This window comes from Pteropus medius, unplaced genomic scaffold, assembly GCF_902729225.1.
Source record: "Pteropus medius unplaced genomic scaffold, Ma_sr-lr_union100, whole genome shotgun sequence".
Classification (NCBI taxonomy): domain Eukaryota; kingdom Metazoa; phylum Chordata; class Mammalia; order Chiroptera; family Pteropodidae; genus Pteropus; species Pteropus medius.
The window spans coordinates 3697906-3714867 of NW_024345861.1; the positions used below are offsets into that span (position 1 = coordinate 3697906).

The 16962-nt window shown below is 34.1% G+C and overlaps 1 protein-coding gene across 11 annotated transcripts in view; it reads left to right on the plus strand.

Annotated features, from left to right (window-relative positions):
• The window catches only part of THOC2 (THO complex subunit 2), a 99199-nt gene that overhangs the window by 57821 nt on the left and 24416 nt on the right, over positions 1–16962 (plus strand). For 6 of the 11 annotated variants that reach the window (XM_039874699.1, XM_039874700.1, XM_039874703.1 and 3 more), the window contains 10 exons: positions 3605–3646; positions 4088–4218; positions 4317–4418; positions 7712–7808; positions 8418–8511; positions 8923–9003; positions 10562–10658; positions 12500–12617; positions 13165–13344; positions 14096–14260. In XM_039874699.1, coding sequence (XP_039730633.1) covers positions 3605–3646; positions 4088–4218; positions 4317–4418; positions 7712–7808; positions 8418–8511; positions 8923–9003; positions 10562–10658; positions 12500–12617; positions 13165–13344; positions 14096–14260 — 1107 coding nt within the window. The remainder of the gene's footprint in view (positions 1–3604; positions 3647–4087; positions 4219–4316; positions 4419–7711; positions 7809–8417; positions 8512–8922; positions 9004–10561; positions 10659–12499; positions 12618–13164; positions 13345–14095; positions 14261–16962) is intronic. The other 5 variants (XM_039874701.1, XM_039874707.1, XM_039874705.1 and 2 more) reach the window with 1 other exon arrangement.

The following is a 16962-nucleotide window of genomic DNA, read 5'->3' on the forward strand; positions in this document are numbered from 1 at the left end:
TATCCAGTTTGATGACATCAGTGCTATGGCTGCCCTGTGTCCCGCGCATTGGGAGGGGGGAGGCCTCAACAGGGAACAGTGGATACTAGCAGCACTTCTGTACCAAACAAGTCTTGCCTCGGCCCTTACTCCAACAGTATCTCCTTGTAAGTCCCTGGTGCCTCCTGAGTGCAGCCAAATCGGCACTGGTGCTCAGAGTGACCAGATCTGTCACCACAAAAATCCGCTCGCAGACGCCGCCCCTTTAAGAAGCTTCTGCCACTACCGCAGCTTCACTCAGCAGCTCAGGACCAAGCAAACCCCTCGTTCTGGCCCCGTCCTACCTTCTGCCGTTGCAGGGTGATTTCTTAGATTTCTTCCTAGTTGTATGGCTTGTTCATCAAGATCCCAGGCGATTTTTCCTTGCTGCTACTCCTTGTTTCTGTCACAACTTTGATTTGGTCGCCAGAGGGCTGAACAGAGCCTCTATCATCTACACCATTTTTTTTTCTCTCTATTATGAACTCTTTATAATTCTATGATAAAAAGAGAATCCATTTAAATAAATCACATATTCATATTCATTAAGTGTACTGAATACCCATTTTTGTATACATCTTGTTAGAACCATGCTTGTGTAAAAACAAAGCACACTTTTGTATCATAACCAGTGTTTTAACCAAGTAATTACTTTTGAGTGGTGAATTTTATGAAACTGAGCATAGCTATTTAGCAGTTTGTTTTGTTTTCTATATTTTAATATTTAAACCACTCCTTTAAGTCATTTACTGCAATTTGAATGCTACCCATGTGGTAGGTAGAGAAACAATGTACTTTATTGTCTAAACTAGGACTCTTAAGATTGAAAGGTTGTATTGTTATTTACCCATGTGCGAGAACCAGCACATGTGGCCATCCTGTGTGTAGGTGACCATATATTATTAGTTCTTTGGCATCTTAGGATGGATTTGTATTGACAAAATGAAATGTGATGGAAGATAGTACTTTTTTAATTTAGTATCTCTTCCTGTATTTTCATTAATGATGTGGTATCAACATTACTGGTTATTTTTGAGTGTTTTTATAAATCCTTAAGAGTTTCTTATCAAAAAATAAAAACAAAGTTTTGAACCAAAACATTGAATGGCAATTTAGTTATCTCTTCTTCAGACTTGATCAAGTCATGTTCCTGTAACTTTTAACCTATAGGTTATATTTTCCTATTTGTAAGTTATTTCGATGTGTTTTATTTGGATATTTTCTAGCAAAAAGATTTTCCTTATAGAGTAGTTTTAAGACATAAATGTGAAGTTCTTAGCCTAGTACATGGCATATAGTGAATACTCAAATGGTTGTTAATAAGAACAAGGAAAATATGGTGAAAATAGTGCTATAATTTACTTAGATGTAACTTAAAGTTCCAATTTAGTCACAAATCTTAGTATTTTTCATTATTTTCTGAGATAAAGTATAGTCTAAAGTAAAATTTGAAACATTCATGGGTTAGAGGTAACTAAAAATAGAACATTAGTAATAAAAAAGTAATTTATCAAGTTGTAGCTATATCTTTTCCCATCCTTTATTTCTCGACTCTTCAAATGCCCCCTCTTAATGGACCTACATTCTTTTTGTGCCCATTACCGTTATGCTACCCAGTCAGCTGCTCAGTCTTTATAGGGCAAGATTGGAACCTGCTTGGGGCCATTTATAGCTGATGGTCTGTGTAGGCATAATTGTGAGTGCTCAATTTTATTCAAACTTAAAAATTCAGTTCCTACCAGTTATTTGGAAAGTGTAGTTTTGATCTTCATGAGCTCCTCAAAGATAGGAACTCCATTCTGTTCATCTTTGAATTCTCAGTGCCTGGCACATAGCAAATGAATGAATGAATGAATGCATGTCTTTTGTTTCTCTTTCTCCTTTCTTCCTTCCATTTTTTCCCTGGCCTGGCCAGTCAGTAAAACTTCTAGTCTTGGCTTATGGGAATGGAGAATTTTATATTTACTCTGAATTAAAAAGCAAAGTAAAAGCATCAAGGGGGTGGAATGTGTCTTTATCTTTCTACTAAACAAAAAAAAATTACTTTTACCTGCATGTACCTCAATTTATTTTTTTCTTCATCTTTGTTATAATTAGCCTTTGATAGAAAGGTTTCTTACTTTTCTTCTAAATGGTTTCATTTTACTCTCCATATTTCTTGATTTATTTTTCCAAAATTTTTATGCTTATGAAATCAAGAGAACTGACATACAGACATCAGAACCTCTTATAATTATCTAGTAAGGGAATTAGGATAGCTTAGTAACTAAGAAAATGTTTTATTTCTTTGGAGAAAACTACGTGTAGCTTTATTACGTTTGTTTAAATCGTAGTATCCTAGTAAAGGAGTACCTTAATTGCCTTTATTCCCAACATAATGTACTCTAAACCTAGTTCTTCCAATTATGATATACCCTTATTCCTGCTTCTCAAAGTATACTAGTATGTTGTCAGAATTACTCCCCACCCCAACAACCAAACAAAACAAAGGCAACTGTCTAGTTTGTTTTCTGCCAGACCACTCTTTCATAACCTGACTCTTTATTTGCTGCAGGATATATGTTGACTTAATAATGTTTCTGTGAAAGGGAACCATAACTTTTTATCCTGCTTATTAAAATGGATGTGATTGTGTGTGTTTTCCCATCAGGGTAATGTGGCAGTCCGTGAATTAGTCTTAAATGAAAATGTTGCACGGAAGTGACACTTCCCTTTAGTTATGCTCATTAAATTAAGTAAACACAAAAACGTATATGCACAAAATACCATTATCTGCCAAGAAAATAAGTTTGTTAGCTGCATATTGGCTTTTCCCCTCCCTCCCTTGGTGTTGAGCTAAATCCTACTTCAGAACTCTAGATTGTCTTTGAGTATCAGTGCTTCATTTGTACTTTTGGCCTTTGCAAACTCCCCCAACCTTCCACCCGCCTACGCACACACAAGTATTACTATTTCATTTTGAATGAATAGACAGCATTGTCAAACATGGCATTTGAGCTGCCCACCTGCAAATCATTGATTTAGTATTGGCTGATTTTTTTTTTCAGTCTGTCCAAGTTAGGCAGTGATTTTATCTTTGTCAGCAGTGTTGTTAATATTTTGGGCTTATTTCTCAGTGAGGACTTTAGTGGTGAATTAAAACATAGTTTTAAATTTCTTTGGGTTTAATTTTTTTCGTTGTTCCTTTAGAGTTAGATTTTTACCAGTTCTGTAGGGGAAAAACTAGACTGTCTAGATAGAAAAATGCATTATAACTAACTTAGGCTGGCTACAATTTCATAATAAGTACTTCGATTAGGTTTAAGATGCTTTGGTTTGTGATAATGAGGTTGAGAAAATAGTTGGCTTATAAAATTAACATTTAAAACTCATGAATGTCACAAATGATTTGAAGGTTAGAAATATAGATGAAATTTAAAAATGTTAATTGGTAATACTGGCTATATTTAAAACTGACATATGTGTAAATAGTAAGGAAATAATTCACAACCATGTGCAAGTTAATTTTTTCAAATTAGAAACTAAATTGTGACAGCCTAATCGTAACCTTTTACATTTCATTTATAGTTTTTTTTTAAAATTTTAGTTTCAGTCTGATGGAAGCAAACAAGAAGATAAAGAGAAAACGGTAAGAGACTACAAAAATCCAATGTATCTAATGTTTGTCTGGGTACAGCGTACTGCAAATTTTAGTGTGGACAAGCTTTAGTCACCTATGTGAATAATTATTTTATCTGTTACATGCTGAATATAGCTTTGGCATATTATACATTATCTTTTAAGATTGACAGCCTCCTGCTTTTTGAGGATTACCATGTTGAAAAGGGAGGAGGGATAATAAAAGTCCCTCATTCTCTTGCTGCCCCTTTCCTTCCCTCTCCTCATTTGCTTTTTTAGATAGAGAAACACAAATAACTATTGTGAAAAGGACAGTGATAGTGTGAGGAATTAGACATGGTGTGTTATGAGATCACTGAATGGCAATTTTTCCAAGGCTGACATAAATTTATTTAGAGGGTGGATTAATGTGGACTGCTTACTGAAATAATTTTTCCTCCATTCTTCTTAGGAAGTTATCCTTAGCTGTTTGCTTAGCATTACTGACCAGGTACTACTTCCATCTCTTTCTTTGATGGACTGCAATGCTTGTATGTCTGAGGAACTATGGGGAATGTTTAAAACATTTCCATATCAGCACAGGTAAATATATAATATTTTTGTATTTTGAAGTACTGTTCTAGTGTATTAACCTCTAAGTGGTTAACTTTTCCTAATTCTTCCTCTCATCATTTTTTAAGATATCGTCTGTATGGCCAATGGAAGAATGAAACTTATAACAGTCACCCACTTTTAGTAAAAGTTAAAGCTCAAACAATAGACAGAGCCAAATATATCATGAAGTAAGTTTTAAGTTTTTTCTTCATATTAATCTAAAGTATTTCTGGATCTAATTTACTTTCTTTCAGCCAGCCTATGTCTGAGCCTCAATTTTGAGGAAACCCAAGAATATTTGCTAATAGTATAGCTGATTATATACTACAGATAGAATGACTATCAATTTTTGTGGTTTTTAGCTCATTTGACTACAAGTTAGTTTTTGTAGTTGTCATATTTGCATAGCTATGAAATCTTATAAAAATCCTCTTTAATGCATCGTATTATAGGATAAGTTTTCTTAAAAAGGACAAGCTACTGTGGTCTTTGCTCAATTTGCAGAATACATTTAATGGCTTGTACAAGATAGTCAAAATTCTAGGAATTTCCTCTGCTGAAAGTTATTGTAATAAAGATTTTTTTTCTTTTTGGAAGATGCAGAACTATCTCCATAGGGTCAACTTTAGAAAAATTTCGATTTTTTTTTCATTTGTGTGCTTTATTTTCATGTCATTAAAAACACGAGTGGTGGTTTTTACTTCTTGGTAAAATGTTTGAAGTTTAATTACGAAAATTATATACTTCAATGTATTGGTTTAGATACTAAATATGCTGCTGTATTGCAAGTGTTTTCAGCAAGGCTATTATCATTTCTTTAACATTCATGCAATGGTATGGTTATTCTAACTAAAAGTAGTACATTTCCTAGTTTAACTAGGTTTCACAGTTTGCAACATCACTGTCTTTGCCTAGTGATATTGTTCCTGGTCACAGTCTACCGGGAAACAGGTATGTGCACAATCACAGTCTCTTTTAATAGGTGCTGTTATACAGTGTATATGAAGTTTTATGGGAGGATAGAGAAGAGAGTGAATTATTTACCCTATGGAAGTTGGGGAAAGCATGGAAGGAGATATTAAAACTGATTCTTCTGAAAGAGTTCTGGTCTTAAGAATTCCCCAGGTAGCGTTTCTAGCTTAACAACAGAGCTAGTATTTATGGAGCCATTACTGTGTGTGCCAGACACCGAAGTGCTTTATATGGACTATTTAATATATTAAATATTAAATCTCTTGAATCTGTCTCTTCTATTCTTTATTGCTGTTAATTTAGTTCTTTTATCTGGAGTATTGTAGTGCCTCGTATTATCCTCTTTCTTTACAGTTCTTTGGTGACTAGCCGTTGCCTACAAGTTATATGTCAAATTTTATGGTATAGTGATGTAAGAGACCCTCCATGACCTGTCCCTCCCTATTTCCAACTTAATTTCCTGCCAACTCTACCTCCACCTGTACTAAGCCCACTTATGTTTCCCTGAATGTGCTATGGTCTCCTTTTCCTTTGCATATGTTTTCTTTGTTTGTTTGTTTTTTTCCTTACTGCTTTTCTCTCTCTGGAGACCTCATGCTCAGAGTGTGGGCTTTAATGTTACCTCTTCTGTATAGCATTTTGTAGCACATATTGCCAAGCATAATTGGTGGTTCTTTATTTGTACCACCACTGTCCCATATGCATATAGTGCTATCACACCCCTTGGATACATTACTATGATTGTTTTTATTTTCTTAATCATCTAATTTCTGAATAGTTTTACATGATTTAAATTTCAGTAAATATAAAAAGGTCGACAGTAAAAAAGTCTCTCACCCCATTCCTCTGTCCACTCAGTCCTCCCAAAGGAAAAAAAAAAGTAGCCACTGTTTAGTTTCTTATTTATTCTTCCAGATACTTTTATAGATATATAAAGGAATACAAATATATTTCCCCTTTTTACACTATTGATAGCATACAATAAGTACTGTTCCGTAATTCGCTCTATTTGTTTAAGAATATAAACATTTAATAAACGATTTTAAATCTGTCTTTCCAGCTGGACTGAATGTGAGGGCAGGAGCTGTTATTCATCTTTTTTTCCCTTTTTTTCTTAGCACTTTGCCTGTCACAGAATATGTGCAGAATTTTTTAAGTACTTGGATTTTTGTTATATTTTTAAGTTATAACTATTTCACCAGGCTTGAACAATATGATTTTGATATTGATTGAACATTTTATGTTGAGAATGGAATGTAGTAATTTACTACTTGCAGAATCTCACAAGTTTTGGTTACTGTTTAAAACATGAGTTTGCTATAGGGCAGCCAATAATTCATTCTACTAATACTCACGGATTGTATTCCATGTGCCAGACACTATGGTATCTTGAGGGGAAGGCATAATCAAGAAAGTATTCCTTTTATTTTTGTTTGTTTTTTTCCTTCTTGGTAGTGAAGGCAAAAGAGAACAGGATAAAAAGTGTAGAGAGGAAGGGTTAGCTTTGGAAAGTAGGAGGGCCACCTGAAATAGTAGGGTTGGAAATAGGGACAAGTGGTGGTAAGTTTGAAGATGAAATGGAGTATAGCCAAGTTTGAAACTGATAGGTGTCTCTTCTGGTGAGGGAGACTGGGCCAAGGTGAATGGAAAGACAAAGCAGTCAATGATGGAATAATTTTGATTGATGGGTCAGTTTTTTTCATAAGAAACTTCTTAAGACAATTATATCAATTTCTCACTTCCAGAGTGGTCAATTCCTTTAGCTATCAGCTGAATTTGTTATTTGCTTCATTATATTTTCATTCTAGAAAGCTTCCTGTCAGTTCTAAGCTTTTCAAGTTTCAATTTTCTATATTTATTATGTAATAATTTCATCAGAAGAGTTTAAGATGCTTTACCATTGTTTTAAATTGTAGGCATTCATAGATAAAAATTTCCAGATTGTTAGTAAAAGAATACTGAGCAGAGGAAGATAAAGAGGAAAGAAAGGAGTAGGATTGATTTTTCAAAAATTGTTTACTTTAAATATGAAAACCAGAGAACTTCCCGTATCAAGTAGTATAGCATTAGCTATTATTCTGTTAGGGTCACTGAGACAGATGGCATGAGGCATTTATTTCATTGCATTAAACTAAATTGGTTGGATATCTTAATTCCTAAATTAATAAATGAGCCCTTCTAAATCTAAAATAACTATGATTCTCTATAAGAAGAGTTTTATCTACTTGTAGAGTACATTAAGAGTTTTAATGCTTTATTAGACTTTACTCTAAAATGGAAATGTATATATTATAAATATTAAGTATTAATCCAAAATCTTAATACCCTCTGGGAGAATGCCTAGTCAAAATATCCCAAGTCCTACAGTAAAATCTGTGATGAATGTGGTCGTTTACATGGATCCATTTTGAATATTTGGGTAGGAATTGTTGTTTTCATGATGTAACAAAGCTATTATGAAGGAAATTACTTAAGATGATCCCTGTCACCTTTTCTTCTCCCCCTGTAGGCGTCTAACCAAGGAAAATGTAAAGCCTTCTGGAAGACAAATTGGGAAGTTGAGCCACAGCAATCCAACCATTTTGTTTGATTATGTATGTTTTGAGGTTAATATTATTTTAAGGGATTTTTCTTTTTGTTGTTTTTAAGTCAGCACAAGTGGAAATGAAATGATGTAGTTTTAAAAATGGTAGTTTTATGGAAAAAAACCTTTAGCAAATGAAATATTGTATGGCTATTCTAATGACAAAACTTAGCATATAATATTTAATACATTGATTTACTTTCTAGTAATATTTAACAATGCTGCTGTTATAAACAATCTAACATTATCTTGTTTACCACATTTTGACTTAGAAACATTAATAGATTCATTATTTGATTTTAGTTGTTAGAAACATTTGAATAACATTTCATTGTGATTTAGATGTAATACTTCCATTATTTAGAAAGAGATTTCTAAAACACACTTGACATGAGATTAGCTTTTATAATTCCAAAATTCAGCTTTAGATACCCCAGAATGACAATTTCTAATTGGAAAATGTAGCCTAGGAAAATATTTTCTAAGGAGCTAATAGGCTAGTAGGTTTTATGCAAATATAAAATGAAAGGAAACTACTTTTGAAAAATGAAAAGTATAGCCATTATTTAGTTAGCACAGTAGTTCTCTTTTGATTAGTTAATACCGTCTCTTCTTTGTTGCTGTCTTCCAGATCTTGTCACAAATACAGAAGTATGATAACTTAATAACACCTGTAGTAGATTCACTGAAATACCTCACTTCATTGAATTATGATGTCTTGGCCTGTATCCTTTCAAGTGAAGTAGCACGTACATTTCACATTTCATAGATACTAATGGTGAATGTTTTACTTTCATTCTAAGTTCCTTTTGTAACCATCTGAGGGTGATTCAGTTGGCTGATCTGAAGGTTGGCCAGTCAGGAATTTGTGTGCGTATTTGTGTTGTATACAGGGAGAGACAATGTTACATTTATCAAACATTTTGATATAGGTAGAGTCTGTTTTGCTTGCTGAAAGATGGAAAAGAAGCTAAAGAAGGAAAGTTGGTATCATAGTGAGTGTATTTTTCAATACTTTGTAATAACTTGAAGCTAACAATTTAATTTTTTTTCCAAGATGTAGCTTTTTTTGTTGTTGTTTTAAGGGTCTTTGTTAGAAATATAGTGACTTAAAATTTTTTCTAAATGTATGAAAGATTGTATCATTGAAGCTTTAGCTAATCCAGAAAAGGAGAGAATGAAACATGATGACACAACCATCTCAAGCTGGCTTCAAAGTAAGTATTTTTCCAAGGATGAAATTTCCATCTGTTGTAACAACCATGCTGTGTATTCTGTTATCTGCGCTAAGAGTCTGTTGGCAAGAGCTCTTGAAAATCTCTAGTCTCTCAGCTTTTTCTGCAGAGTGTTTGTTTAAGTTCTTGGCTGTGTAAGGAGGTTCATATAGTACTTATTCATTTTCCAACTCAAGAGGCCAGTATCGGCTATGATAGAATTTGGGCAAGTATTACTGGGGAGATAAAAATTCTTTCTATTATTTTAGAAGAATTAATTTTAAGGGAACTATTCTCCCTTCTTTCATTTCCATCCTGAGGTTCCAGTCTTCTTAAAAGAATAAACATTGGTTGTTTAATAAAAAACAAACAAAAAAACCCAGCCTTTAAAAAAAAATTCTTGTACCTTTGATTTCTAGTAGCCAGTTCCTTTTCCTTTCAACCTATTGTGTGTGATAGCTGAACTTTGCAATAACTCTCCATTGCCCTTTAAAGTCTGAAATCTGTAATGTCATACACGTAAGTTCTTTGGGAATCAGGTTCTTACTCACTGTACTAGCCTCATCTTTTGCCCCTCCTCCATATTCTAGGTTCCATTAATACTGAATTTCTTACACTTTCCATGGCCCATTTGCACATTATTCCCTCTACTTGGAATACCCTTCCATACCAACTCCTCTCCTCCATCATATCTTAAGATTTCAGCTTAGAGGTAACATTCTTCAGAAAGCTTTCCCTATTAACATTCCCACCCAAAAGTCAGTTAGGTGCCCCTCTTTGTACTCCCGTGGAACTTTTTATTCATCATAGTTATTTCAGTTTACTTTTCTGTATCCCTCACTAAACCATAAGCTCCTTGAGGGCAGGACCTGTGTTTTGTCCATTATCCTTTAGGTGCTCAGCAAATAATTGTCAAAAAGACTACAGATAATTTGACTTTACTAGGATCTCCTCCTCTTGAGTTGGCTGGATTTTCTATCTACTCATGATGTGATAAGGACTATTGGTTAAGATGGTCTTTTGTTTGCTTCTTGGTCTAGCAATGCTTTACCTGTTTCCTTGCCCTTCTACAACTAGTAGCATGTTTCTAGATAAAAAGAGATTTTTTTTTCTTGACACAGACATTTGAGGGGCAGGTGTTTCGTTGGTCATTTATTTACTGAGTGATCTCCAAGATTTTGTTGTGGCCTAATTAATGTCATAGGCTCTGGAATCAGGCCATATAGATTTGAATCACTGCTCTACCTCATATCAACTATGTGACCTTGAGCAAGTTACATGTTCTAAATTTTCATCATTAATAGATTTATATGAACCTGAGATGATTGTTGTAAACATTAAATGAGGTAGTTACATAAAGTACTTAGTATAGTGTTTGGCATATATATGCCCAATAAATATTATCAGTTATAAAATTCCATTAAGTAGCATCAGCAATATAATGATTCCTACCTCATTTTGTTTTAGAAATTGAGTTAGTGGAAGAAATGACACTTAATATTGTATTTTTTGTTTTATGAATTGTTTTTAAAAAGTCATTTTATTTTTAAATTTCATATAGGTCTGGCTAGTTTCTGTGGTGCAGTTTTTCGTAAATATCCAATTGATCTTGCTGGTCTTCTTCAATATGTGGCTAATCAGCTAAAGGCAGGCAAAAGGTATTTATAGCAAATTATATGTAAATGATATTGAATAAAGTACTTCTGGTGATAATGGGATATTAAATTGCTATTATCCTGAAAAACTATTTGTTGATTGTAGGCTTAAGTAGAATAGTTCTTCACTTATTTATGTGGAATTCTTTAATTAAAAGAAATTATAATTTAATACACAAACACTTCTTTTGCAGAATGAAATTAATGTTTGGCTATATATGTAACTCTAAAAAGACTAACTCATTTTGACTACCTGTTAAGCTTTTGAATAAATGGTTAATATGGTATATTGTAAATCCTCTTATGACAAAAGATATTTCAGTACTGACTATGCTACTGGACAGTAATTGGCCTTTGCATTAAACATTTGGTAGGAACATGTTTATTTTTAGGAATTCTTTTTGGAATTTGAGCTTCAGACATAAAGCTTACATATGTTTTGGGCAGTGTCACCTTTTCTTTATAAATACTTTTATTATTCTGGACCAATATCAGTAATTCTTGACATTTTTATTTTGATTTAGAGAAAACTTTAAAAAATAATATTTAGACTCAGGATTTTATCCACATATCACTTACTCTATGCTCATCTATCAGTCATTCCTATACATTTTACTCTTCTGTGGCTATAGGCCAGGAGAGCATGTTCTTTTTAAATCTATGCCAGTTTTCTGTACCGTGAATAGTTTTTGTGACCATCTAATTAAAAGATAGTTTAAAGAAAAATTAAAATATTTCATTGGTACTTATTGTGTACTAATTTCTGTGAGGGTTTTTTTTTTTTCTTCAAAAACCGTTTAGGGAAGACAAGGCCAGTTGAGAGAATAAACATTAAGAATCTTAGAAAACTGTTCCTTTGTCTATTAACTCGTGTCTTGGGTATGTCTAGCTTTACCATTGGGAAAACATCTATATTTGTTTGGAGGAAAGAATGCTTTCACTTTATCTTCATTACTTAACTAAAGAAGATTTTGGAAGTCATAAGTGTTATTTCCATTGACAGTCCTAAACTTTGAGAATTAAAATGTATAACTGTTGGCACAGTAATAAATTGCTTAAGGCTGGCCACTAAACTGTCATCTTAGGCTCAAACACCATAACTTGGAACTTCCATTCCCTTCCTTTTTTTTCTCCCTCCCTCCCAAGTGTGCATGATTGTTTAGAGAATTGACTCTATTACCATTAAAATATATATTGGCCATCCTGTACTGGAAGACATTATTGGGTCAGCTGATAAAAATGAAATATGAACTGTAGATTAGATAAAAGTATTGTATCAGTGTTAGATTTACTAAATTGATCTATGCTGTGGTTGATGTAAGAGAATAGTGGTTTTCTTAGGAAATGCACTCTTAGGAGATATGTTCTTAGGAATTCTAGGGCTAAAATGTACCCCTAAGATGATGTTGCTTACTAAATAAGTTACTCTCAAATAGTTCAAAAGTGTGTGTGTGTGTGTGTGTGTGTGTGTGTGTAGAGAGAGAGTGAGAGGCGAAGGAGAGAAAACAAATGATAAAATGAGAAATAGGAGTAAAATGTTAGGTGAAGTTGGGGTAAAGGATATACATTGGTGTGCTTTGTACTATTTTTATTTGTACTATTTTATGCTATCTGTGTATTTGAAATTATTTCCAAGTAAAAAGTTAAAATAAACATAAACATATTGCATGGCCCAAATATTTTTCAGTATAGTTCTAGGAATGCAGTTTTTCTTTAAAAACAGCTTCAGCCCCCTTCCTCTCATTTTTATATACAGATAATTTAGGGATTTTATTAATTATAATATATTGTCACTGTTATGTTGAAGTTTCAACTGTAGGCTGTTTCTTATTTTTTCTAAATAGTTTTGACTTGCTGATACTGAAAGAAGTGGTACAAAAAATGGCAGGAATAGAAATTACAGAAGAAATGACAATGGAGCAACTAGAGGCCATGACTGGTGGAGAGCAACTAAAAGCTGAGGTGAGAATTGCTATTTTTTTATTCACTTTTTAAATTCAAAGTGTATGCATGCTCACAGTATAAAGAATTCAAACAATATATAACTACATAAAGCCAAACATCAAAACCATGCACACCCTCCTCTCACTACCACCCCCAGCTCCCTTTTAAAAATTGAAATGTTAGTTATTTTAACCCTTTAAAAAAGCTGAAACAAAGTATAAAAGAATATCATTAATACATCTATAAGGGAAACAAATATCAAACCTTCTGTGGTCCTTGATATCCTGACTGACATAAATCTGAACATAGTTATTCTGTTGTTGAATCTGCTCCACACTGAATAAAGAATAATTGTTTATAAGAGACTGCAAGGTAGAAAATGTGAAATATGCAGAAGTTTCAAGACAATTGACAATTATCTTTAAACCATTGACTATAACCAGTATTAGCGTCACTAATGTAATTCTATCTTCAGGATTGTAAGTGAACTTTCTCTGTCTTCTTCAAATCAGATGGCATGTGTTGTGTATTGTGCACTGGTAAATTAATATCTTCTCTTGTGCAGGGTGGTTATTTCGGCCAGATCAGAAACACTAAAAAATCTTCACAGAGATTAAAGGATGCACTATTAGACCATGATCTTGCTCTTCCTCTCTGTTTGCTTATGGCTCAGCAGAGGAATGGAGTAATTTTTCAGGAAGGTGGAGAGAAACATTTGAAACTTGTGGGAAAGCTCTATGATCAGGCAAGTTAAAGTGGCTTTCGCGTTTATATGGATTTTTTAAATCCTGATAATGGCAAACATAGAATATTATATAACTCGAAAAATGTCATTTTGCACATCATGTGAGTGTGAAACAGCTCTAATGTAAAATAGATATTCTGAAAATGTGGGCTATTTCTGTGTAAAATTATGATATTTAAGTGATGGCTATAGGAGATGTAATAATATGTATAAGGTTTTTAGTTGAGTAGATAGCTTCAAGTTGTTTGTTCTGTCTTTCCTGATCTCTGTAAATCTGGAATTTCAATCACAACAAAGTAGATTGATCTTTATTTGTAAAATATATTTATAAATATTAAGCACCAAAACCTATGGGCGGCCTACAAAATGTGTTTATCACTGTGTTACAAGGAAAAATGATAACATATTTTATAAAGTTTTCATCTTTTAAGGGCAAGGAATTTGATTTTTATATACATAAAATTGTTGTACGTGGCTTAGGTAACATTCTATTAAAGGTGATAAACAATAGCTTGGAACTTGAGGCCTGGTTGGTATTAAAGCCTTAGATTAGTCAACTTTTCAGGACCTCGGCATCTTTTTTGTAATATGATTATGTTTGTAGATTGTCTCTAAAGTTCTTTCAATTTGCAAAATTTGAATTCTTGTTAATCAGATTATTGTTAAAATGGCATCTTAATTATTTTGGAAAATGTATGTTTTTGTAAAATGATAGCACATCTGCATTTTTTGTCTTATTTTTTAAATTTAGTGTCATGACACCCTGGTACAGTTTGGTGGGTTTTTAGCATCTAATCTAAGCACAGAAGATTATATAAAGCGAGTGCCTTCAATTGATGTACTCTGTAACGAATTTCATACACCCCATGATGCAGCATTTTTCCTGTCTAGGCCAATGTATGCACATCATATTTCAGTAAGTATAAATATCTTTGCTGCCATTCAAGAATGATTCCAAACTACTTTAGCTGTTTTATTTGTAAATGCATTTTACTTTGACATAGATATGGATAGGTCTCTTGGAGAGTTAACTCTTTTGTTAATACTCAGCTCTGAGCAGTGTATAACGAAAATGCCCTCTTTAAAAGTAAGTCGTAACTAGTTCTATAATTTTACTGTTACTAGCCACCAGTTCAGGTTGATGTCTTATGGGCTTTCTAGAACTGTAGTTCTCAAACGTTAGTGTAGATGAGAATCACCAGGGAAGCATCTTAAAAACTTGATCCCATGTCCCTAAATTTTAATTTAGTAACTCGAATGGTACCTGGGAATTTGTTTCGTTTGCTTTTTAACAAGCACTAGATGATTCTGAAACAGGTAAATGTGGTATGTTATTCTGAGCAACACTCCTGTTGAATAAGGTCCTGTTTCCTCAATGACAATATTCCTGTCAGATAGTTGACTTGCTGTTATCATACTGCCTTGAAGGAAATACAGACAGAAAGACTTACCCAGTCCCAAATCTTCTAAAAACTCTATCGTCTCTGTTGTGCAACTTCTAGGAAAGGTGTATTTAGGGTTCTTGTTTTATTTCTCTCCACCTAAATGAAACAACTAAAAACAGAAAACAGCAACAACAAAAGCAATCTAGAGCCTTCTCAAGCAGGCTATTCCAGTGGTGACTGTATTCAAATTCAAGTAAGGGTGTGAAGGAAGAGGAAACAGCCCTCTGTCCTCTGTTCTGCCACCTAGACTTTTCCCTGCAAAGCAGTGACCTAATGGGAATTCACATTTCTTTTTCCCTCAGGGCCATGGTCAGTCCTCCACTTTGACTGGAGTTCCAGCATATTCTTCATTTTAGTGTAGACTTGGATTCTGGCCCTTCTGTTTATTTGTTGTTGTTTTTAAGTCTACTGTACAAGGCTTTCACTACAGATTTTGGGGAAGATCTTGGTCCTTATCTTAAATTAGGATCCCATTTTTGTTCCCAACTGGGATACAGGGCTCTGTAGTAGAGGCATGGAAAAAGTGCTGATCGATCATTTAAGGGACCATCAGCTTTTAGTGTTTACATATCAACTGCTATGGTCTCACACTTCCTTGTAACAATTAACTAAATGTTAATTGATGTAATTATCATGGTATTAGCATTATGATGCTATTTTGTGCTATACTCTGGAGGGTAAAGGGATAAGGGAAGTAAGATTAGGCCTTTTCTTCTCCTTTAGAATCTCTCAATCCAGAAAATTGTATGCTCTCTGCATAGTTATGTCTTGTGTTGTCGCCCCACCCCACAGTAGATCAGTCTCAGCTATACAACAGGGGACCTGATTTCTTGAAGGACTGAGGTGGGAGAATTTCTTCATCTCAGGAATTCTGACCTGCCCTGTGCTATACTGAGAAGAGAACACAGTAATCAGCGATATTGAACCCTAGCAAACAGGAACACCTGGTTGCCTGAGGTTGGCTGAACTTTTCCAGGTCAGAAAATGGAGCAGGTCATTCATACCAATAGCTACCTTTTCTGTAGCCTGTATAAAATATTATGTCTTTGTCATTTAAGAGATACAAAAATCTAAACAAAGAAATGTCATTTCCCTCTCTGGGTTGAAGAGGAAAACAGAAAACTATACAGAGGTGGCTATACAGTCAAGTCAGGGATAGGCCACATGCCACCCTCTGGAAAGGGAGTTCCTTGGCAACTTTGGTTGTACTGGATGGTATCTATCCAACCTTCCCCGGGGATTCTTGGTTATGCTTCTTGGGTGAAAACCTCTCTTGAAGAGCCTTTGACGAGAGAGTATGAGTATTGGAGGTCCCTTCCATAAATTGACTACCAGCAGGCTCTCATAGGAATAATTCAGCCAACCAAACACTGCTCAGACTGTTGGGCCAACAAGAGCTTTTTGAACAGTAATGAGAAGTACAGCAATAACTGTTGATATCAGTTCTATCCCTAGATCTAGTTCCCAAGGTGACTTGAGATGTAGACCTATTATGCCTCTCCATTTGACTGAAGATGTGAGCTTGACGAGGGAGTTAAACTGACTTTAGACAAGAAAATATTCATCTAGGTAAATATGAAATGTAGGTGTCTTTTCTGATCAAGCCTATTTTTTTTTTAACTAGATAGGAAATAGTGGGATACCTAGCAATAGAATTCACAGATTCAGAATCAGAGGATTGGAGAGACAGGGGCTATCATATAACCCTTTCATACCTATAACTTGGTTTTCAGTTTTGATTGCTGAGACCTACCTTGCAACATAGATATGAAAGAAAAGCTTTCCCCCAGTTAATAATTTAGATCTCACCCAAATCAGGTAGCTAAGCTATCTAATACATGTAGTTTCGGAACTATTTTATCCTATGTTTTTTTCTTAGAACCTTAGCAGATGTCATTCTGCTCATATAGATTCATATTAGTTACCATCAGTAGAATCCACTTCAAAAATTTAACCCATTTCCCATTTTCCCTGAGAATACTCGCTGGCAGCACTTGCGGCTGCAGTGTTTACCCCGAGGTAACTCGCGGATTACAGTCCTAACCTTACTCCCAAAGTTTGCCACGAAATATCTTGCTTTTATTATTTTTGTATCACTCTAGTATTATTGATAGTCTTCGAAAACAAATGAGATCATTCTATTTATAGCATTCTGTTTTTAGTAGTGGTATTT